This window comes from Notechis scutatus, chromosome 4 (assembly GCF_049901735.1).
Source record: "Notechis scutatus isolate UNSWTSFEM ecotype Mainland chromosome 4, rNotScu1.2, whole genome shotgun sequence".
In the NCBI taxonomy this organism is placed as follows: Eukaryota; Metazoa; Chordata; class Lepidosauria; order Squamata; family Elapidae; genus Notechis; species Notechis scutatus.
This window is the reverse complement of record NC_142012.1, coordinates 14,810,340-14,835,565: the sequence shown is the minus strand read 5'-3', so window position 1 is coordinate 14,835,565 and position 25,226 is coordinate 14,810,340. Positions and strand designations below refer to the sequence as shown.

The window sequence follows — 25,226 nt, the reverse complement described above, 5'->3', positions numbered from 1 at the left end:
GAATTGAAACCCCTTTTTATTGTAGATCCTTTTGCGAGATTGTGGAAAATGAAAGAGAGCTGCATTTTAGTGGGGTTTTACTGAAATTTGGCATGCACATTTGTTTGCACAACTATCAAGATACATTGTAGTGAATAGGGAAAAAAGATAGAAAATATATTTCTCCGTAGGGTTACTGTGATGAAGACCTTGTTCCTGCAAAGGGATTAGCTAAGCAGCTTGGCAGCTGAACAGAGACAGTCAGAACAATTCATACTGGGCCTTCATCTATTTAAAAACAATTTTCTAAGATTTGTAGGAGTGTTCTAAGATGAAACATTATACACATTCAATGTGGGTTGAATGGAATCAATGCACATACAATTGGGGCTGCACAGCTGCTACATTCATTTATTTGTTTTTATACTATCAAACCCCTAATTTAGTGTATTTGAGAGAACAGGGCAGGGATGCAAAAAAAAAAAAAAAATGTAGCTTATGAATCACTTGAGGAGATTCCCTTTTCAGCCTGCCCACACATATCCTCCAGTTCTTTTATTTTTGTATGGTCTTTTGCTTCAGGGTTTTTTTCAAGGAGAAAAATGGATGTCTAAAGTTGTGGAGAGGCCGATTCCCCCAAACAGGGATGATTAGTTGAGTATGTGCATTTAGGGAAGGAAAAACTCTTTGGAGTTTTGTTTTTTGTTTTTTTAAAAAAACATGTTATTTTGGCCACTAGATTTTTTTTTTTTTCTTGTTATAATATATGAGAGAAGACAACTCTTCAAATGGTGGTCTCTCAAAAGTTTTTTTAAAGCGTTCTGGAAAGGGCACAGCCAAAAATATAAATGATGCATGAAATAAGAATTGACATTTTCCTAAATCCCAACTAGTCTGAATTTAGATTGTTGGTAAAAAATGTTTTGATTCAAAACAAACAATAAATCAATCTTTACAGATGCGATTCATACACATGCTGCTGGTTTTCAAGTTCACCTACCACAAACAGGAAATGAAATTGTAACAGCAGTTTCATGGCAGTATTAACTTGAGTCGATAACCAGTGAATTGCACATATCTGTGTTTGCTGCAAGCGTCAAGAGCCAGGTGCGTATATCAGGCGTAAGCCATGGTTGCTTAATAAAAGCATCATTACTCATTGTTATTTCAAATTCTTGTTCCCATAAACATACATCACAACCCATAAGCAATCTCCTTAGCATTGCTGGGCACTTCTGCAATAACACCCGCAACCTATTAAATAGTAATAGCACACAAAAGAAAGAATATAACATCATTAAATCAGGAAATAAAGGATTAATAATAGATATTTTCATAACTTTGCACATTTGAATTTCCTTTGTTTGTTTGTTTGTTTGGAAGCACAGAACTACTCATTCTGGAGACATATCACCCAAATGTCTGTATCCCAAGAACAGAAAACACAATTTCTCTCAATCTAAAGTTAAGGGACCTATATTTACAACCAACAAACAGAATGTAACTTTCTTGTACTAAATTCTCCATTCTTTGCATATGTCTGAAAACTCTAAACTGGATGGTCTTATTGATCTCAACAAGCTGCCAGGTTTCACTGCACAACTTTCCCACTATTTAGAAAACATTCCAACATAACAGAAACAGATAATTTTATAATGACTCCTCCATTATAAAGAGCAAAATAAATTAGGTTTCCCAATGAAGTTATCTTTTGTATTACAACATGCTTAAGTCCAAATGTGTGGCTACTTCAATACCAGAATTGGAGAGATGTCAGCCTTTCAAGCAGCCAGAAGACCGACACAGATTTAGTGTTTCTGCAGTACAAAGCGATTCATAACACAATTCTCCACAATAGATTAATAGGAAAGACAATTCCTGTGTTCAGCTGGAAAAGCTTCACTTTTGAGTGCTGCCAAGAGCTGAAAACCGTCAACAGTTAATTCACAGCTGCAAGTGACATACAAGCTTTGAAAAATTCAATGAGCTAGTTATTATTTGATAAAAAAAAAAGTGATGTCAAAGGAACACATAGGGGAGGCAGAATGGCATTTTGTGCACTGTTTTCGAGCAAAACCTCCATAGTATACAAGTCAATTACAGTTAGCTCCGTATCAAACCTAGGCCGAGCACATATTCTTCCTTGTTAATGGCAACTCTGGCAGACGGATTTGAGCTTTGCCGTACAGTTCATTCCATTACTAATTCAAAATGCTTGATTCTGCAAACACTTTTTGAAAAATAATTCTACTGATTTTTAATTTTATCAGCTGCTTTGTTTCTTTAATATTCTTCATCACTAATGCTTAACAGCACAGCAGTGATTTTAATATATTATTTTAACTCTCTTTTATGATGTGGTTTGAGGAAGAAAGAGGGAAAGGTGGGGAGAAACTTGTTCTAGTAAGTGAACAAGATCAAAACTATCCGGCTTTAAAAATATATATATTGAGGAAGCTTGTAAATGCTTGATGCTTAATTCCCCTAATACTATATAGAACTCCAGATTTTTATTATTGACAATACAACAACAATAATGCCTGAACTTGACAGCCAATTGAATCCTACTATTTGCTAGAGATGCCACCCAACAGAAAAAAAGAAAAATGAGTACAGCAGTGCATACACACACACACACACACACACACGGAAACTTCAGTGAGAAGCGGCCATCTGGCCATCTTACACAACAGTATAGTGAGCACAGGAAAGTTTGCTCAGATGACAATTTTTTAAATTCTAGGAAACAAAATTATAATAGACCTTGCCCTCTGCCGCCATCTGCCCTTATTTAAAATATGTCAACATTTATCCTTTAACAGATACAGAAACACACCTATTATATAGATATTATCCTATTGAGGATTATGACTACAAGTCCCAGAATCCCCGACAAACTGTCTCATTCTCAGTTCCTGGTGGAAGAAGATGCTTCACTAAAACTTAAAACGATCAGTACATTGCTGTCTTTCCTAAGTTTATGCATCCTGTGGTAAGGTGAACTATTGCGTGCATAGAGCCACACTAGCACTAAGTAGCAACTGATTCTCACCTTAAGAGCTCCATAAAGAGAGCTTCCATGGGGCACGCTCAGTTCTGATTACCCTCCTACTTAAAAACGCACACACAGCCTATGATTGGATGTTAATTATACAAATAATTGTGTTTAGTTTTGAGGCCAACGCACAGTCAAACCGAACACAGCTAGTACACCGACCTCAATTGGTTCCGCGGGTATTTTCAATTTGGGTAAGTTGGTCTTGATGTTGGTTTTTAAATTTGTTATTTTCCCATAGGGCTGTTCCTGGTATTCCTCTGGCAGTGGCTTGAGTTCGGGTGACTCATCTGGAGCCTGGTCTTGGCCATCCATTGGTCTAACGTAGGCAGTGGGTTTCTGTTGTATTGCACTTGTTTTTGATAAGGATGAAGGAAATGTCTGGCTGGAAAGCTGACCACTGACAGCTACAGTAGCAGTCGAAGTGTCCTCGTTTTCATTATCACGCGTGCTGGTCAGGAGGTCCTGGGATGGGGAGCTATTTTGCCCATGCTTTTCGATCTTACTGCTGAGGGATCTGGAACTGACACACTGGCCGGAATGTAGAGGGGACAGAGGTGGTACAGGGGAAGACAACGTAGACAATAAGGGAGAAAGTTCCATAAGGGAGAGTCGTGCCTCAGGTACAGTAGCTTTTTCAGTGGACTTCTTACTTTTCGGCTGACATCGACCACTTTGTAGTCCTTCAGTCTTGCAGCTCTTTGCAGGACCTGGCTTCTGGTAGCTAGGCAATCCGGCACTTTGTGAGGCGGGCTCCACTCTCGAGTGAATCTTTGGGTAGGAGCTGCCTACAGACGGAACATCCGAGCTAAGAGGTCCCCCGTGTTTGCGATGGTGGCTGTGGTTCTGGAATGGGGCGCCAGTCTTTTCAGAAAAGAGAGGACGATCTACTTTAGGCGGGGGGAATAGCGGCATGACACTTGTAGGAATCCCTATGAAATTCTGATAGAACTGGTTGACGATGAGCTCTTTCATCTCTTCATAATTGCCAAACATTTTCTGAATTCGGCTAGACAATTCATCGGCTTTGTTATTCTGAAATGAGAAAGAATGCCAAGGGGAAAAAAAAAGCAGTGAAGAAAAAAGAAACGGGAAGAGCAAGAAAAAAGCAGAAATAAGGTATTAAACCCGAAGAGCTGCTTGCCCATCAGCCTAAGAGCTCACTGATCAATTTGCAACCGTAGTTCAGGTTTTCTAAGAACTTGCAAACTACAGTCTTGCAGCGTTGTTCTTTGTGCAAAGGTGCAATGTCATGCAACTAAAATTACTCCACTTCCCCCAGCAGTCCTTTGAGGGTATGCTGAGCCCTTTTAACATGTTGCTGTTAAGGGAGAGGAGAGTATTAGAGTCCCAGACAGTTATTTCTATTTTTTGAGGCAATAACCCAAAAATAGATGGAAGAGAAATGGCACCACACATTAAATAAAGTCTAAATATAGGTACCTTAATACCTATGTGGCAACAACAAAAAGTGAATACTCCATGCATTTGGAAAAAGTATTGCATATCTTTTGTAGTCACTGACCACAATGGGGGGGGGGGAGGAAAGGCTAATTTTAAGTTATCTTGATAAATCATTGGTCTACATCGAACTGCAATTGCTGGGAGTAAACTATCTTCTTAACTAGGAAAGGCTAGAGGTGAGGTATTGTTTGGACTTTGGGCAAATGAATGAATGGTTCAAGAATAAAATAGATATAAATGTTACCGAGGTTAATGGCTGCCACAATCACGGGTAGACAGCGATACTAAGGTCTGAAAAGGTGGCATTTATTTATCTACAGTATTTAGTTAATTTATATGGCTGCCCATTTACTTTCAGGTACTGTGGGCAGCTTACAAAAACAAAAAACAAACTCAATATAAAAAGAGTGAAAACAATAACACTCCAGCGACAACAGGCAATCAAACAAGCTATTTGATGAGTTCCATCCCACTCTGGGTTCCTCAGGCCCGTTGGCAAAACCAGATCTTCGAGGCCTTGAGAAAGCGTATCAAAGTGAGGACAGTCTAATTTCCACAGGGTTGATATTCCAGAGAGAGGGAGCCACCATGGAGAAGGCCCTTCTTCTGGGTTCCGCCAGATGTACCTCTTTAGGAAAGGGGACCAGCAACATTCCCTGCCTCTCTGGTCTAGTGGGTCGGGTGGATGTAACCAGGGGAAGAGATGGTCCTTCAGATCAACCTGGCTGTGTAGAGCTATAAAGGTGATAACCTGCGCTTTGAACTGCACCCGGAAGCAAATCGGCAACCCGCAAAAGAGATTATGTATGTGCACACCTGGATCTGCAAAAAACCATATGAGCTGCTGCATTTTGAACAAACTGAGACTTCCGGATGCTTTTCAATGGCATGTGGAGCACGTTGCAATAGTCAAGATGGGAGGTTTACTAGGATGAATGTCTTCAGTTTTGTAAAAGCTTAAGCTACCCATACTGTGTACTTCAAAAAAAAAACAAAAAAAAAACCACACTGGCTTAGCATGAAAGATAGACCGAATCTAACTTTCAAATCCTCTTGAAACAAAGAAGCAACATGTAAAAACTAACAGCTCGCTCTATGATATAATGGAGATATGCTATGGATACCTTGTAAGGCGCTCCAAAAAGGGGAATATCTGCAGGGAACGCTTCTTGTTCCTGATGAGCTTCCTGATTTCGCCTTTCTTTTGCTTGAATGCGGAGCAAATTTCTCTCTTCGTTGTACAAGCTGTTGGGAGAACAAGCATTTCATCATGAAAGCAACACATTTTCAACTGACATTTTTTAAGAATTTCAAAGGAAGTTGGGTAATTCAGCAACTCAGGAAACTTGCACATTAACGGTTAGCTTCACAGCACCGCATATCTATGGACAGACAGGTAGACAACAGCTGAATGAAAAACTGCTGGTGACCTTCTACCGCTGCATCATAGAGAGTATTTTAACTTACTGCACCTCTGTATGGTTTGCCAATTGCACAGTGGCAGATAGGACAGCACTCCAGAGGGCTAACGTCATTGCCCAGAGGATCACTGGTAGCCCTCTCCCCTCTTTGGAAGAGCTTTATAGCTCCCGCTGCCTTAAGAAAGTTCAAAACATTCTCAAAGATCCATCTCATCCTGGGCACCCTTTTTTTGAACTATTACCATCTGACAGACGGTACAAAATAATAAAAACAAGGACAAATAGGCTGAAAAACTGCTTCTATCCCAGGGCAGTAGCTCTTTTGAATTCTACTGTATAGTGCAGTGTTGGTGCGGTGTCGGGGGTTTCTGGTTCAATGTGTGAAGGGTGAAGGATGTGTGTGTTTATTTTCATGGTCATGGTCATAATGTGCACTGAAGATGGTGTTTGATTTCGTTGTACGAGGTGCAATGACAATTAAAGATATGCAGAAAAACCTTTGGGGGAAAAATAGCAAGTCTCTGGATAGCTGTATTTCCCAAGGTTACCAAGTCATTGTTCAATTGGTTTTGTAAGTTTGAAGGAAGGTTGCATATCTCTTCATGATGATCTTCATTTCAGCCAGTTTTTGGATTCACACTTTAGGGAATACTGGCTGTCACGCTCACAGGGTGAATGGAAGCGGTTAATATTCTAAACTGAATCAAGAAGAGTTGCTTACTATAGCAATACAAGATCCAGTTCAGGTTGGAAACTTACACAACTTGTCTCACATGGTAGGCAATTGGGTAGAGGGAAGGAATGTTATGATATATGCAACAGCTTCTTGGCTTTTCTAAACCTTACACAACTTCAACATCTACCTTAACAAATTTCACAACAGCTGTCTTTGTAATCTTAAGGCACAAGAATATCCAAGAAGGCTGAATGCCCGCATATTTACATGCTCACAAAAAATAGTTATTACTCTCCTAACTTACAAAAGGTCACTTTTAAATGCTGCTCTATTTCCAATCTTTAAGAAAAGATTAAGCAAAAAGAAATTGATTCTGAAATTTCCCTAAATCGGGGTTTTCCATGACCGAATGAACTGGCATTTTCCCTTCTAAGGGAAATTATTGTAAGGGTGACATGATAGCAGTATTCCAGTATTTGAGGGGCTGCCACAAAGAAAATGAAATCAGCTTATTTTCCAAAGCACCCGAAGGCAAGATAAGAAACAATGGATGGAAACTAATCAAAGGGAGAAGCAACCTAGAACTAAGAAGACATTTCCTGACAGAACAATTAATCAGTGGAACAGCTTTGCCTTCAGAAGTTGTGGGTGTTCCAGCACTGGAGATTTTTAAGAACAGACTGGACAACCACTTGTCTGAAATGGTATAGAGAGCACAGGCATCAAACTCAATTGCGTCACGTGACATACTGTGACATTTTTTTTTGCCTTTATGGAACCAGGGTAGGCGAGACCTGTGCGTGACGCATCCAGCCAATTGGACACCCCTGGCATAGTCTCCTACCTGAGCAGGGTGTTGGACTAAAATAGTCCCTTCCAGCTCTATTCTGATTGATATTCTATTCAGACGTGGTATTCAGCTGCTTTGGACCAGTTCTGGCATACCGGTAGCGGAAATTTTGACTAGTTCGGAGAACCGGCAAATACCACCTCTGACTGGCCCCACCCACCCGCCCCCGCCGTTACCTCTCCTATATTCCCTTGTTTTTTAGCTTAGCTCACGTGGCAGAGACGATTGCCGTGCCTCAGCTGAGCTAAAAAACGGATCAGCTCACCAGCGTTCAGACAGAGGTTGGCCTGTGAGCCCTGCGAGCTCTCATAGAACTGGAAAGAAAACATTTGGAAACCCACCACTGATTCTATTACAATTAAAAAAAGGGGAGGGAACATTTCATAGGTAAAATGCATGCAGGATAGCCCTGCCCTAGGGCATCTTTCTGTATGGCCTTATATATCCCATCTCCTCTCCTTTAATCTCCCCCAATATATATATTTCAGTGTTCAGGTTTTCCAGCTCTCCTCCCAGTGCAAATGTTGACCACTTGGGATAACAAATGGCAAATGTTGGTGGATTGCTCTCTGAACAGAGGCTCAGTTTTCACCCACCATAATGAAATTTCAGTGTTCCCTTAAGCTCCTACCGCAACATAAAGGCCATGGTTTGTCAGCATTTTTCTTGCAGAAATCATGAAAGCTGCAACAAATCCTGTTCCCCAAACAATGGCCTCTTTTGGTTTTCATCTTTGGATTGAATGTGCAGTTTTACTACATGCAGGGTAGAGGGGAAAGGAGCTGCAGTCTTTTCAATCATTTCAAGTTAATTGAAAAAGCCTCCAAATGTTGATATATATGTGAACCTTATCCTTTAAATCAACCCTTTATCCACAAGAAGAAGAAAAGACAGATATGCAATATCAGGAAAAACAAGGTTATGTAAGAAACCTGGCATGGTTCTATGGGAACCACAATCTGATCTGTACTTTTCTTCTGCTTTCAATATTTTTAGCTATATTAATTTACAACACCTAGTGGTGCTAATACTGCAGCATTCGGCCAACCTTGACTGATCTTGGAAAAAAAGACTGAACAGATTCAGATGAACAGGATGGGTGGCTAAGTTAGAGTGAAAAGTTTAAAAGGAAATATTAAAATCTTGGAAAAGACAGTAGAAAACCCAATTCCATAATGTTGCCTAGGGGAAAAAGGTATCCATGTAGTTATGAGAATTAAGCTTGACTGAAAAGGGAGGCAGCTTTACCCATTTTAGAGGTGTAAATTAATCAATAAGGATTCCCAGATCTTATCGCATTCAGTAACATCTATGGTTAAGATTGCAATTAAAAGCTGGGGGGAAGGGAAGGAAAGCTGATCTCATGTCCTAGTTTCAGCCTAACCCTACAGAGTAGATTATATGGGTTTGTTTTTTAATGGTTGGTGTCAGATTAAATTCATACTTAAGACACTACACTCAGTGTAGTACACTGAGTAGACATCTGGAATGTTTCCATTACAACACAGTGAAGTGACGTCTTGCCAATTTCTTAGTGCCATTTACAGCCCTTAAAAAACACTCCCTTCTCACGACCCTGTAATCCGTTAATTGCGAGTAGAGTTAAGGTGACTGGATGGACCTGAGCATTTACTGGCCAGACGCTCTTCCTGATGCCAAGCAGAGTTCACAGCAGATATTTATTCTTTGCATCCTAGGAGAGAAATATCTGCTGCTACCTAGGATTGAACTCTCAACCTTCCGAGTGGGCGGCGAACATCTTGACCACTAGGCCACCACACCGCTCATACCTACAGCCCTTTCTAACTGATCAATATTGTATTAATGAATGCAGTCGGCTTTAGTATTTTCTTTTCTGTCCATCAAATTGTGCCTGCGTGAAGGCATATAATTTTACAGAATTATCAACAGTGATGGTACACAGGGATTGTAGTTATCATTAAATAATTTTAGCTCATAGGCAAAGTTTATTCAAAGTTACCCGAAGTAAAATGTCTGCATATTCATCTGCCCTCCGCTATCCCTCTCTTGATAATAATTCCATAATATAGAGGTTAGGCTGATAAAACTGTCCAATTCATAACTACTGAAAGTGGGCTCCATAAAGAGCTTTTTCCCCCCCAGAAAGCTGCTCTAACCACTACATATCAGTGCTTTTCAACTGTCATTATTTCTAAAAAAAAATACTAGCAGAATTACCAGTATCTCAACTTGTGAGGCATTGGTGAGATTTTCATGCTGGGAGAATCTTATCAATGAAGATAGTTTTTGTTCCACAAAATCTGATCCATTCATTTAAATCATCTATTTTCTACACCTCCCCCAAAAGATCAGGCCGTTGGGCATTTAGAATGTAGGAGTATCTTTTTGGTTACCAAATGTTCAATCTTCCTCTACAAACATGTCCCCATGTTCTACTACAATCTTTGAGAAGGTATTTGGGGGGAAAGAATATTATTTGCTATTTGGGTAAGTATTCCACTTTTTTTATAAAAATAAAATAAGAATTCGATAGGAATAGAATCTACATTCTTTTGCTAGACCAATTTCCTCTCATTTTCATTTTAGGGTACTTAGGTATTTTTAATATAGGAAGTTTATTACAATTCACATCAGAAGCAGTTAGATGGTTAGCTTCTTTAGAGATTGAATCATAACATAGCAATAACAATAACACTTAGACTTATATATCGCTTCAGAGTGCTTTTAGAGCCCTCTCTAAGCGGTTTACAGAGTCAGCATATTGCCCCCCAACAATCTGGGTCCTCATTTTATCCACCTCAGAAGGATGGAAGGCTGAGTCAACCTTGAGCCTGGTGAGATTCAATCTGCCAAACTGCAGGCAGCTGGCAGTCAGCAGAAATAGCCTGCAGTACTGCATTCTAACCACTGCGCCACCACAGCTCTTTATCCACCCCTTTGCAATTCTATGGCTCCATATTACGGTGATTTTATTATGGTTTCATCTTAATTTAATATATTAACTCCTATATTGCATTGTCCACATAATGTGTGTGTGTGTGTGTGTGTGTGTGTGTGAGCTGATGCTTTATTTAAACTAAATTTGTATATCAGCGATTGCATGACTTCTGTAGATATCATACACTAAGTAAACAATATAAACTGGTTAGAGAAGAAAGTAAGTAATTCACCTGAATTCAGGCTAGATAAGGAACATCTACTATAACCTTTCCACTGGTGAAGAAGAATTGCTACCACCTGCAGTAGAAATGAGGGTAATAGCATATAAACTGATTGTTAGTTGGATGTAATATATTACTGGCTGGGATACAGTTATAGATATTTCACTGATCACATCTGAAACTCATTTCTCAAGATATCTCACCCTGAGAAAAGAAGAGGAAGATCCAACAACTCAATCTACACAAAATGGCACACCCACAGCAAATATGTACAAATCACTAGCATTATTATAAACAGCTTTCTCAGGAGAATACTTAATGCTTTTCTGCACTATGCCAATTTTAAATGGGGTGGAATTGAAGAAACTGCAACCATTCAAGCCACCAAAAGGCTGCAGTTTGACTGCACAGAGGCAAAGAAACTATTTTCTGCTTTTAAATGACGGGTTTTCAACTAAGAAGCAAATATGGAAAAAGAACACTGCTTATTTTCATTTGAGGGCTGAAATTTGAATGAACTAACTGCTTCACGGCACAAATAGTAATGCTAACCCAACTGGGATGGAAAGTAGTATAGAAGGGCCCTACAGATGAATTGGCCACAATCTTAAAGCCAAGATTGGTTTAAATTCACTGCCTGTTTGCTTCTTAATGATTATGTGCCGTAAAGTTACTTTTGACTCTTGGCAACCATACAAATAAGATTTTTCTCCAGGATAAATGAAGAATATTACTGATGTGCTATTTATGAAAATATATAGTTACTGCCTCAAATTTTAATTCAAGTAACTATTGGGGGTAGAGAGAACCACAATGGGCCAACTCGCCCCCGCCATATCATCACAGCCATCTTGCCACGAGACAATCTGCATGGGATAACTCAAAATGATAAATGTTATCTGCCACTGTTTCTTCGATATGATTTCCATTGGTAAAAATAAAAATAATGTGGAAGAAATGGTGGCGGATAACATTTACTGCATTGAGTCATTCTGCAGGGAATGTCACAGGGGGAGTTGGCTGTGGTAGGATGGCCACACCAGACTGGTCGCGGTGAAATGGCAGTGGTGTTGGCCATGGCAAGATGGCCACAGTGAGTTGGCTACACCAGGTTGGCCATGGCAAGTTCTTCTAGACCCTGCTTATGCAAAATAGGGTAAGTCTCTGCCTGGATATCTTCCAAATATCTACCTTGCAACTACCATGCTGCATTCAAGACAATTATGGATAGAAAAAGGAAATGAAGCCAAAGCTTCACTGTGTTTAGAATATAGCTGCCATACTAAAATAAGAAAGAAACACAATTAACTCTCCCCATTCCCTCACATCCTCCAAAAGGTAAGAAAAAGCTCAATTAGACCACATTCAATTATATCCCTTAAAAATAAGTGGGCTTGATGTTCATCTGAAAATAAATGGAAATATCTTCACTTTGATTTTTGAATTCACAAGCTGTAATTGCATGACCGTATATAAAATAATAATAAAAACAATAATATACTGTTAATTCTTCTGTATAAACAATTTTGGCTAATGGAAAACCTTGAAGCACTACTGCATAACAACACGTTTTTGTTTTAAATACTGAATAAAGCCTTCCAATTCATTTTTCTTTCAGATACCCAAATGAAGCAATTTTTCAAAATTGGGTTTTACGCATTATATTTTAGCATACTGAAACTGACAGCTGGGGCACATGCATAAATTTAGTACAGTAGGCTTGAGGCATATTAAGCGAAGGATTAATTTGCTTTTCGGAAAACTGGTCTGTCATTTACTCCAAGTACTAAAATTAAAATGTCAAAAGGTCAGTGAGGAAAACTGAACTGTAGCCATTAGGAGCAGCATGCTACTGCGAAATAGAATTTTCTGAAGTGTGTCTGGCACTCTCCATACTGCAATTCTGTTAAACTTTTAAAATACAGTTTTTTACCCCAGCCTACAGTTAATTTGGGATACTACTATATTCCCAATCTATTTATTTATCAGCTTTATTTTTTGTAATGATTAGTTTTATCTTCATTTTGCATATTGTTTCAGCAACTGTGGGCAGCATATAGAATAATAAAAATCTAATACAAAATGATTAAAATTGAGAAAGATTAAATAAAGAAAAAAACACAGGAAGACAGGTGGTGTGGGGATAAGGGTCTTCTCTCTGTCCCATCAGCCACCCCTCGCATAGAACACCCTATCAGGGCTCCAGACCAGGTGGCAGACAGATTTTAAGGTTCCTCTGGAAGGCCAGGAATGTAGGGGCCAACCTCACCTCCAGTGGAAGTATGTTCCAAAGGCCACAGCAGAAAAGGCTCTTCTGCCCCCCCCCAGCTGAAATTCTTTGGCAGATGGGATGTGAAGTAGGCCTCTTCCGGTGGAGTGAGTGAGACAGACCAATCCCATTGAGGCCAGATGGCTCCTCAGATACCCTGGAACCATGCCATAAAGGGCATTGTGATGTTATGATAAAAGGGCATCATGATTTTAACATTGTTGTATAATTTTTGTTCTGTGTCCACTTGTGCCAATGGCCATTGGTTTCATTCTTGCCACAGTGAAGAAAAGAGAGAGAGATGTCATGAGGAAACAAACACATGTGCTATGTATTTCTGACCACATACACAACACCTTTTCCCCAGTGGTGGGATTCAAAAACTTTTACTACTGGTTTTGTGGGCATGGCTTGGTGGGCGTGGCAGGGGAAGGCTATTGTAAAATCTCCATTCCCTCTCCACTCCTGGGGGAAGGTTACAGCAAAATTCCCATTCCCTCCCCACTCCACTAACCTGCTTTCCAGCTCCATTCTCCTGTGCAGGGCAACCAAAGAAGACCCAGCCGATCAGCTGGGATTTGGGAGGCAGAAAATAGATGGGGGCGGGGCCTGTCAGAGATGGTATTTGCTAGTTCTCCAAACTACTCAAAATTTCTGCTACTGAGAACGGTTGAGAACCTGCTGAAGGCCACCTCTGCTTTTCCTGCTGAAGGGTCAGAAGCATGTAACAGCAGAAAACCATCAAACATGATCAATTCTCACTACAAGCTACATCTTGCCATGAAAAGCACTGTTGTCAGATTACTCAAAACCACTCCTTCCATCTTTTCAGAAAAGCCAGGGTTATTTGAAAAAGAAAACAAAATCCCTCCTGCTATATATCATCCAAACTTCTATGAATCATCCAAACTCCTATTTTGTTTCTTACTGAAATCTTGATGGAGAGACTTCTGGCAATGAGAAGTCACCATTTCAAATATTTGCAAAGTGTCTGATGCAGTTGCGAATTCGGTCTCCTTTCCCTGGATGGTTGGCGCTCTCCTCCAATCCTGCTGCTTTTCATCTACCAGTCAAGGTCACTGCTCTTCTCTCACTGCATCTTGGCAGAGCCTCTCCTTACACTGTCGATGGATATATCTTGGCATAGCAAGATTAAGAAATGCCCTCTAGGTATTTCTGGATTGTTTGAGGTATAAGGTACCTTTTACTGTGGCTGGGTAGATATAGAACATATAACACATTGGATAGTCTAGAGCAGTGGTCCCCAACCTTTTTTGTACCAGGGACCAGTTTCACGTAGAAACACTTTTTCAAGGACCGGGTAGGGGCGTGAAGGTTGCAATAACAAAAACCTTAATCAATGCTGGGTGTTTTGTCTCCATGTGGCGGTGCAGTTTTGATGGTTTCATGGCTTCATCGTTGTCTCATTTACCCTTTCCAAAAAAACTCTCCAGTGAACTCTGTTTCTGGCTCAATTTGCGAGGGCTAGCTTGCATTGCTGATGCAGGATAAATACACGCCAAAGAGTCAAGCACGGAAGTTAGGCGAGGGCGGAAGTGGTTCTCTTTCAAAATAAGACACCCGGAAGCAAAAACATATTTTTATATATATTTTAATCACGATTATTCATTCTTTGCGGCCCGGTACAAAATGATCCACAGACCGGTACCGGTCCGGGGCCCGGTGGTTGGGGACCCCTGGTCTAGAGAAAAGAAGGACTGGGGGGGACATGACAGCAATATTCCCATATTTGAGAGGCTGCCACAAAGAGGAGAGGGGCAACTTATTTTCCAAAGCACCAGCGGGCAAGACAAGAAACAATGGATGGAAACTAATCAAGGAGAAGCAACTGGGAATTAAAGAGACACTTCCTAACAGAACAAATAACCAGTGGAACAGCTAGCCTCTAGAAGTTGTGGGTGCTTCATCACTGGAGGTTTTAAAGAAGAGACTGGACAGACACTTGTCTGAAATGGTATAGGGCAGTGCTGGCAAATCTTTTCAGCACTGAGTGCTGAAACGGGAGTGCACGCACATGCCTGGGGGAGCACTGGAAACCGGAAGAGCAGCACCCTGGCGCACACGCACACACCAACAAGCTGAGCTTCTGGTTTTCGGCACGCACATGGTTTTCTGGTTTCTAGTGCACATGTGCACACGAAGACCAGCTGGCCAGCATGCATGTGTGTAGCAGAACCCAGAAGAGCAACGGGCAACGGCTGGCGTGCCCGGAGAGATGGCTCTGCATGCCACTTCTGGCACGCGTGCCATAGGTTCGCCATCACAGATATAGAGTCCCCTGCTTGAGCAGAGGGTTGGATTAGAAGACCTCCAAGGTCCCTCCTAGCTCTATTCTGATGAACAAAACTGAGAAAGTTCAGTGTTTCACAACCTGTTGTAAATGAAGGAAGTGCATATAGTGCGGAAAAGGCTGGCTGGTGAACTGGATTGAGCAATAGCGTAGCTTGGATCTTGTTTAGCCTGCAAGGGCCACCTCTCCACAAAAAATGTAAATCACGGAGAAACACCAGCTTAAAGTACTTAAAACAAGTGGCTGAATTATCTTTAAAAAGAGCAAAACAAAGATTACACTAGCCTAAGTTTTTATAAACTTAGTGCAAAAATGTTTTTGTTTCCTAGATCTCTTCTTCCGGTGAGTTGAAGGAAGAAAAAAAAACCCGGTATAAATCAAAAGGAGGAGAGCGCAGTCAGAGGTTAAAGCCACTTAAATTTAGTTATTATAGAAGGAAAATGGAAACAGACTGCAGACTCAAATGAAATTTTATCAGAGACTGGAAGCTTTCGGTGTTGTTCTGCCGAGCTGAAGAAACAAGACAAAATCCAACCACCTTAATACATCTCTGAAATGACCCACTTTTTCTATTGGGGCCTAAATCTTTTGCAGATAGTAAACTGTCTGAAAAGGTATAAGGGCCAAAAACAAGGGGGGAGGGTGGGCCATCCTAGGCGGGCTGAGTGAGAGAGAAAGGGAAACTGGTAATGTTTAACTGTTCAATGTGCAAAATAATTAAAATTGAGACAGACTGGTTTGACGGAGGGGTGGTGGATCTCAGAAGCGGGAAGGCATCTCCAGGCATTGTGCCTGGGGCTCGCGGAGTAGGCTTTTTAAGGATTTATCTTTTGTTGGATCAGTTTGCCGGGTTTAAGGAACAAAATATATTGTATCTCAGCAGGGCTGTTCAAAAACAAAACAGAGAATTGAGAGTGCAGAATACAAAGAATGGAATGTGCTTACACTCAAGTCAAATGGGGAGGGTTAATTAGCACATCAAAGGTGCAAGACAACAAAAAAGAAAAAAAAATCTGAAGCAAGCAGTCAACTTGATAAGAGAGTTGTGGGGGAGATCAAATATTTACAGGGCTGTCACTCTTTTGTCTTCCACTCCCTCCTCCTTCCCCAGGTCACCTCCATCCTTAATGGCTGCAGTGACTGACAGGGTACCGAATAGGAGCTTCTTCCCACATTGCTGCTGCTTGGGGATACTGTATTGGGGAAACAAAATAGCTTGCCCACTCTTTACTTGTCTGGCAGCTATTAAGTGTAGGAGGATTCTTCCAAAGGGAATGAGAACAACAACAACAAAAAGAAGCAGGCCAGCTCTGTGCATCAGCCTCTGTTTATAGCACAGGTCCTTAACTGAGGAACTAGTCTGCATGCAACAACCAGAGTCACTTTGGATGGTGAGATGGGTGCCATATACCAGGGATGGCTGGGGAATTCTGGGAGTTAAAGTCCACCAGGCTTAAAGTTGCCAAGGTTGGAGACCCTTGCCATATACAATGAAAAAATAAACAAAGAAGTCATTTTAGGACCCCTAGGTTTGGGGTGCAGAGACTGGTAAATCAGGCAAGATGTACATTTTTAAAATTATAAATAAAGTGCTCTCAGATTACAATTTCTAATGTGACAGGAAAAGAAAATTGGGAGTAATTGTAACATCTGGGTTTCATTCATGGAATATCAAAGTCATCTTTTTAAAATGAGTTTTAATTAATAAATATCAATGTCATCAAGGCAGTATCCATTTCTGTTGACTCCATGGAAGGACTTTTCTCCAGGACAATCTGTCCCTCGACTCTGACGACTTTTCAGATCTTCCTGCACGGCACATATAACTGATGTAATGGAATCCATCCATCTTCTTCTCTTTCCTTCCCCAACATTAGGTACTTCTTAAGGGGGCTGGGCTTTCACATGTGTCCAAAATATGATGATCTGTACCTGGCCATTTCTACCTTGAATGAGGTCTCTGGATTGATGTGTTCAGTGATCCACAATTGTTCGCTTTCTTGGCTATCTATGGTATTCTCGGGAATCTCTTTTCAAACACTAAAGTTCAAAACTTTGTTTTGCTTCTTCAATTATAAACTTCTAATTTCCAATTAATTAATAATTCATTCAATAAAAGTTAGTTATGGTCCTAGCCCAATCCATTGCTCTGCTTAATTTTGGGAATCTATCCATCCATCCACCCATCTATACGCATAAATACATCAGACATACACACAAGATAATTTCCATAATTAAGGGAAGTTTTTTTTTATAAATCCATCCAAAGGGAGGTAGAGATGGGAGAGCAAGATCGCAAATACAATTTCACTTCAACTTAAAAAAATAAATCTAACAGATGAATGCAAAGTTCACCAGAACTTTCGGGAGGTCTCCAATGTGGTGGTGGTGGGTGGGTGGAGGGGGCGGGGTGCCTTTATTTTTAAGAATACTACCGGGCCTTCAAAGTCATCCTTGAAAATGAAATGGACAGCTGCAGCTTGATGGATAGTATTGAAATGGAAAAAAAAAGAACAAAGATAAGTAAGAATGCAAAGGAGTATCCGGAGATATTTGTGTGACAGGTTGCATTTTTGTGAACTGGTGCTTTCCAACTGGTTGTATCACCCATGGCAGCTATTATGTGCTGGGTGAAGGAAACAATCACTCAAGAATGGCAATGATACGTAGTCAAATGCCAAATGAGCCCACCAACCTCGCTATTATGACTTTGCGACAATAGTTTATCTTTTTAAACCTCTTTACAGTGTCTAATTTTAAAAAGTCCTTACATTATCTACCCAGAGTCATTGAAAGTCAGGCAGCATACAAGTTTAATTAATGATAATATTGTATATTATACGTTATGATATTATTATCCACTGAGAGTCATTGAAAGGCAGCATACAAGTTTAATTAACAATATATAATTATATGGTATAATATATATTATTATTACAATAATACATCTTATATGTTAATTAATAATATGTATATTCTTAGTATGCCTACCGTAATACTTTTTTCCTGGTCTTTCACTTCTACCTGTATTGGAACTTTAAGTCAAGCAAATTATTTATTTATTAATATTTATCTGTTATATTTATTCACCACCTATCTCACTGTGGCAGGCAACTTACAACAATGAAAAGGAAAAAAATCTAAAGAGTGTAGACAAAACAGAAATAAGATAACAATAAGAAACTATGAAAAAGAAAACAATGAGACTACATCAATATGAATAAAAAAAGAATTAAACTAGTATTTTTTGATTTACGCATTTATCTCAAAAGAAAAGAAAAATTGCCAAAAGAAAAAACAATTGTCTTTCATTTGTGAAAGCACTGAAGCAAGACCATTAATAAAAATAATTGCATACTACAAGGTAGATATGTACTATAATGCTCCAAATATTCTAACGATAATCACAGGAACGTTTTGTGAAAAAGACTTCTGTCTTCAATAAATAATTTCCACATAGATTCATCTGTCTGGAAGCATTGCAATTTTGCTATGAAACCTTGTTGTTTTGCCAAGAAGACAGTTTTGCGTTGAGAATTCCTTAGTTCGGAAATAATGTATACACATGCACACACTTTGGAGAACTTTCATTTTTTTTTAAAAAAAAACACCCTCTCTGAAACCCTTGTTTCTTTTTTTAATTTGCTTTAAAAAAAAATCCTCATACACAAGGGAGAAAGCTTCTTAGAACTGTCTTCATAAAAGCTAAACATTTAACGGTAAAACAAATTTTGGTCCTTTGACAATGAAGGCATTTTCTTTTTAAATATGAGATATGCAAAATTCTCAGAAAAAAATAACCCATTCAAGTGAAAGCAATGTAGTATTTTTCGGATGTGTTCACAGGGCATTGGTTTAAAAATGCCCAAGATGGTGGCTACAATCATTTGAGCAAAGCCTTGCCCACGTTTACACCTATAGAAATTGGGCAGAGTGTCAATCACACCATGGCAGCCATCTTGATTTTGCTGACCACAAGCTACAGACACCTCTGATGCCTTCACAAACTGCAGTTTTAAAAGAAATGCCTGGATTCAGTTTCCTGTAGCTGAGTTCGTTTACCTGTAGTGACTTCCTAGCACTAATTGCTTAGCCTTCAGGGAATTTGCTGTAGCCATTGGAGAATCCATAGTTTAGAAAAAGAATGTGTCCAATGCTCAGAGTGAAGTCAGCAGCAAATGAAGGGATTTGATAGGGACAAAATTAAATAGACAATTAATCATTTTTCATAGCAGGTGGTTATACTTAAGTGACTTGGCTGAGGTTTTTTTAAAAAAAGACTACATGGAGCCAGAGTGAATACTTGGATGAGAAAGTAGCAAGAAATGTACCACAGACTGGACTGGTAAATTGAAAAATATACTCCATGCTGTTGCCAAAGCAACTAAATGGAGATGTCTATGTGGCTTACTAGTATTCAACTCCAGGATGATTTCACCCTGATCAAATCACTTCCAATTTCCTTTTGCATCCATGTGTGCAAGAAAAGCCTCCTCATATAACATCTTAAGAAATGCTCTATGCAATTTTAACGATTACACTTTCAGCTCTCTCTCCTCCTCCCCCCTGCCCAAGAATTTATGTAACTGATGTTCCAGCTAAATAAAACTGGATACTGAGCCTAATCGGGTCAATTAGATAATCATATACACTTATTGTTTTCACACCTGTTAAAAATGTGTGGTAACCATAAAGTTTTGAAACCATTAATTCACAACAATATTATTTTTCCTTCTCTCCAAGAACACCAAGTCCTGCCAAACCAGTATTTGGAGAGCAAGTGAGATTAAAGGCAGACATGGGAATCGGGTTTCTTAATGTCACAACCCAACACTCATTTATTAGATGCAGAAAAGTCAGCACCAGATTAATCATTTTGCTGCAATGGAGCAGGTTTAGGAAGCAGGACTGAGATTTGGGGAAGAGATTCCCAGAAGCAGACAAGGGACAATACATTCTCAATGGCCTTCTATGAGGACTTATGGGACAATGTAAGCAGACTACCTTGGTAATGGTTCCTTGTCCTACATTAATGACTCTTGGGAAAATTAAGCACCACTCTGACAGAAAAGCAGTATTATTTTTCTTAGAAAGTAATGAGTTTTACCAACCACAATACATATCATTGTCTTGGTATTATGTGGTGTGAAGATCTTGTGGACTTATGTATACCTGCCAATGTCTTGACATAGCTGACTTGTCTCATTTGTCCTGTTTTCAAAAAATTATTAAAAACAACAATACATAAGAAGTATCCAGCATCACATCTACAGTATTTACAAAAACTGTACTTGGGAGTTCCCACAAGATACCATTTTGGTCACTATCTTGTTATTGGGCCAAATAAATAAATAAATAAGGTCAAACTTGATCACTGAAAATGAAAGTGACTAAAAACAGAGTTAGACTTCAGCAACATAAAGCTCCAACTCCATTTCCTTGTCAATTGCATCTTCCAAAGTCTAAGAATTGGGTCCCATTCAGTGCAATTATACATATTTTACTTTGTCGGGGGAGACATGAATAGCGGTTGTTACAGGCTAAGTCTTATTTGAAAGTGTTGCTTTTTTGTTCAGTACATAAAATGTATTATGGGCTTCTATGGAGGGAGTAGGACTTTTTAAATTAAATACCCTGCCTAAAATGGCAGCCATTTTGTATCTAGGGCATAGGAATGAAATACAGGAGAAAGAGATGCTATCAAGGCACTGGCCAGTTAAGGGGTCTGAATCCAAGCCAAGAAAATATGAGAAACCTCTCCTCCAACACAAGCTCATCCTGGTTCACATGAAGATAGAAGGGAGAAGAAGCATATTCAGACTTGCAAGATTGTGTTGAAATACCTATTAGAATAAAAAAGTAGCACATGGCACTGGTTTCTTAGTCTGATCTATCTTGCTGAGTTGACATTTTGTGACTAACTGTGGTAACTAAGCATGTATTCTCAAAAATATGCCTACCAGATCAAAAAGACAATCTCTAATTCCATTCCCTCATTGGTAAAATAAGATAGATATTGAACAACCATAAATGACTGGCCGGAATAATTAGAATCTTCTTGACTTTATAAGTGTGAAATTCCAGGCAAAACTCTAGTTAGCTCTGTAAAATCTTTCCAACAATGTAAACTGTACTGCAGTAGATTATGGATTCTGTCAACTATCTAAGTATTTTTCTTCTGCTTCCATATAACCTTTCATTTAATCAAGCTATTTTATATGAAATAAAAGCGGGAATATTTGGGGGGGGGGTTATGGGGGATAGTTATGGGGGGAGGGGGGACACATGCCACTCAGACTGTAGTACATACTAAATATTGCAAAATTTCACTTTAATTTATTTTGGGAGAACAAGTTGCTTTTCACCTGTCCAATTTACTGCATCTGTTGGCATGCAGCTATTCACCTGTCAGGTTTCACCATAATTAGAGTTATGGACATAGACATTATTAGCAATAATCATGGAAATAATGAATTCATGCAGCTAACATACGTCAATACAAATATATATCTATATATTTTACAGTATGTACTGCCCATGGACTATTGGCCTTCTACAGTTTTGAGAATCTTAAATCTTTCCCTACATCAAATGATTAATCTAATTAACATCCTGAAATCGTCAGCTATTTTACATCCAGCATGTACCTTTTCTAAAAAAAGAAACTGATCATTCCATCATCCACAAAACTGATCATGAGTTCCAACATCCACAACTATGTTAATTGCTGTTCCAATTTTCTACAAAATCTGGATTAATACCATCTCCTCAGTAGGAGCTTTTTCATAAATTAAAATTATATTATGGAATTACCATACAATCCACCGTCCCATACGAGAGTAGTAAGAGTCTTTTGAGCTGTGACACTGAAACCAAATTCACTTTCCAGGAGATTTGTGACAATCCTCACTTAATCATTGTGATAAACTGGCTATAATATTGGACTAGGATATGAGAAACCAGGGTTAAAATCCATAGCCACCTTAAGGAGCTTACTCAATAGCTTCCAACCAGTCACTTTGTCTCTTTCTTTCTCAGTTTAAATTATCTCACAGAGATGTTGCAAAATAAAAATTTGAGGAGAAATGATTACAAATTGTGCAACAAATGTCTTATTTTTAATATTCCTTTCACAAGTTGCATTACCTCACAAAACTACCTACCAAAAGGAAAATAATACTCTGAATGTAATCTTGACTTTATTTAAGCTATAAATTTTGAAATGGCTCATAAGAACCAGACTGATTTTTAAATACCTCTGACCAGAATTATTTTTCTGTGCATATCCAAGTTTTTTCAGTGAGATTTACACTTGAAAGTATCCCAGTGAATTATGACCCTATTGCAGAAAATACAACTGTAAGCAATTAAATTAGTTGATGGTAATTTAATACACGAGTTCCATTTTCTAACTTATTGAAAAAACTAGTAGGGCAAGATTACTTTCTTTTCCTCAGGATAGTTACAAATGTTTAATAAATACAGAGGACAATACCTTCACAATTACAGACCTAATATAACTATTTAACTGAAGTTTGGACCAATCTAATTCCCCCTAATTTGTTTAGGTTTTGGAGAAGCTGCTATACAAATCAAACTATTTTTATAAGCTGTCATTTTCTCAAACAAAGGTAAAGCTTACAGTGCTTTTAAGCTTATCATAATTAGGAAAATTTTATAAAATTCAGTAATTTGCTATGTTAGTGAACATTTAGCTTATGGATAGCCTTCCTTTAGCTAACCAGGGTTTCAGCCTCAATTTATCATGAATGTAAGACACACCTTATATAGCACTGCGGACACACCTACTTTTTAAAGAAATATTTAAATGGAACCAAGAATGTGATTTACCGGCTTCCTTTAGAATTAGAAATTAGAATAATTTGCTATAGCAAATTTTCTTTGCTATCCCTCCATCCTCCAGTTACCTTGATAACATGGTTGCTCCTACAAAAATACACTCTTATGTTGCCAAATTGTTACTTCGTGTCCAAAGGGGAAAGCATTATAAAAAAGAATACACAAAGTTGCATTAAATGTGGAAAGACCAATTGTGTCTGACACTAGTGGGCATACAGACATAAACATAATTGTTATAATTCAAGTAAATGAGGTGGCTTTGATAGCTATGGATAACTTCTAATAAGCTTTCAGTACTGACCATGGAATTCTTTTGGATAAGATTAGAGGGTTGGGTGTCGTGATTTTTCCTTTCATTAGAGGTCGATTCTGATCAGTGTTGATAATTGGGGAGAGGTTGAGTCCTGGCCTCTGCTTGTAAAAAACTTCAGTGCTCAACTCTCTCCCCATTCTTATTTTCATTATAATATGAAGATAATGCATTGGAACAGAATATACTGAGATTAATACATCTCTGTCCTGGACCATTCGAGTGTTGCTGTCAAAGTTCATTCCCAGTGGCTAGAGACCGTGAAGGTCAGGATGGGAAAAATATGATGGAACTCAACCCTTGTAAGACTAAACTTTCCTTTCCTTTCCTTTCCGTAGTTCCAAGAAGGCTCCACACCTATTTGCACCACTCAAGTGACCCTGAGAACAGTGGCCTCTCCAAGTGGCCTCAGTGACTCTCTAAAAGAATGCAAATGACCAGCGGTCTGCAAGGAGTATAAACCCTTCCATTGCTTGACCATCCAGTCAGAGGTGAAGAAGCTTCTAGGATGTGAAGCAAAACATTTTCAATAAAACAAACAAACAAGAAAATCCATTTGCCTCTTCAAAAAAAAAGCACCTTTGATTCAAGGCTCATGGTTCACCCTGCTTTGCAAAAAAAAAAACCTCTATCTTGTGCGCCAATTACATCCATTCCTAAAGTGGAAAATTCTTCTCACGATATTGTAATTTGGGATTATTTTAATGTGCTGTCCAGTTGGGATTCAATTTTTTTTTACTATTGGTTCTGTGGGCATGGATTGGTGGGTGTGGCAGGGGAAGGATACTGTAAAATCTCCAGTCAGAGGTGGCGTTTGCCGGTTCTCCGAACTACTCAAAATTTCCGCTACTGGTTCTCCAGAACGGGTCAGAACCTGCTGAATACCACCTCTGGGGTTGTCCTTGAAAAGCATGGATGGTCCAGGATGCAACAGTGAGTATAGTTTTGGGCACACCATACCATACTCATGTAACACTGCTGTTATGTGAGCTGCAGTGGGTCCCTGTAGGCTTCTAGATGCAATTCAAAGTGCTGGTTGTCACCTTTAAAGCCTTGCATAACACAGGATCAAGTTATTGCGGAACTCCTGTCTCCACTGGGTGTCTGCCCATCCCATTGCATTGGGTGTGCTCTTGGCCCCTTCAGTGAAATAATTAAACAGTGTTATCTAGGTGGACCTGGGAGACGTGCTTTCTCTATCACAGCACCTGCTTTTTAGAACAACCTCTCTGGAGTCTACATGGCCTTTGACCTACTAAAATTCTGAGGACCTTGAAAAATTTAGCTTTTCCCCTCAATGCTGGGTCAAAGATGTTAGTGGAGTTTTGTTTGCTTGGTTCATGGGGCTATTCGGACATTTTTTAAATTATAGCTTTTACATTGTGTTATTTTATGTACTGGTTTGTAGGCACTCCGAGTTGTGTGGTTCAACCATCCATCAACCATCCATTCATCAATCAATGCAATATATCTTATCAAAGCTGTCCATTTGACTTTTTATTTTTTATTTTCAACCAAACAACTTTGCAGATACCTGTAAAGTAAAATGGGATGCAGAGTCCTCCATGCTGTCCAAAGAATGTATTGATGTCTCTCTAAGATGAGGAAGCTTTCCAACATCTGGTTTCCACCTTAAAAGTAGGAACTAGGCTATCTCAAAAGCAAGTCCTAGGGAACTGTATGAGCCCACCCTTAAAGTCTGCAATAGCCCCTCCTTGCTCTAATTCCAGAAATGAAAGCGGCAACAGAATGAGAGCTGTCCTACTTTTCTATTCTCTAGATCAAGGGGTGTCAAATCTGATTTCACTGTGGGCCATATCAGAGCTCTGTTTGACCTCGGTGTGTATGTGTGAACGTGGCCGGGGTGGACGTGGCCATCTCAACATCA

At 39.3% G+C, this 25,226-nt stretch overlaps 1 protein-coding gene across 12 annotated transcripts in view; it reads right to left on the bottom strand.

Moving 5' to 3' along the window:
* The window catches only part of AFF1 (ALF transcription elongation factor 1), a 175,624-nt gene that overhangs the window by 80,600 nt on the left and 69,798 nt on the right, over positions 1-25,226 (bottom strand). For all 12 annotated transcript variants that reach the window (XM_026687925.2, XM_087962842.1, XM_026687924.2 and 9 more), the window contains 2 exons: positions 5,623-5,743; positions 3,197-4,069 (listed from right to left, as the gene is read on the bottom strand). In XM_026687925.2, coding sequence (XP_026543710.1) covers positions 3,197-4,069; positions 5,623-5,743 — 994 coding nt within the window. The remainder of the gene's footprint in view (positions 1-3,196; positions 4,070-5,622; positions 5,744-25,226) is intronic.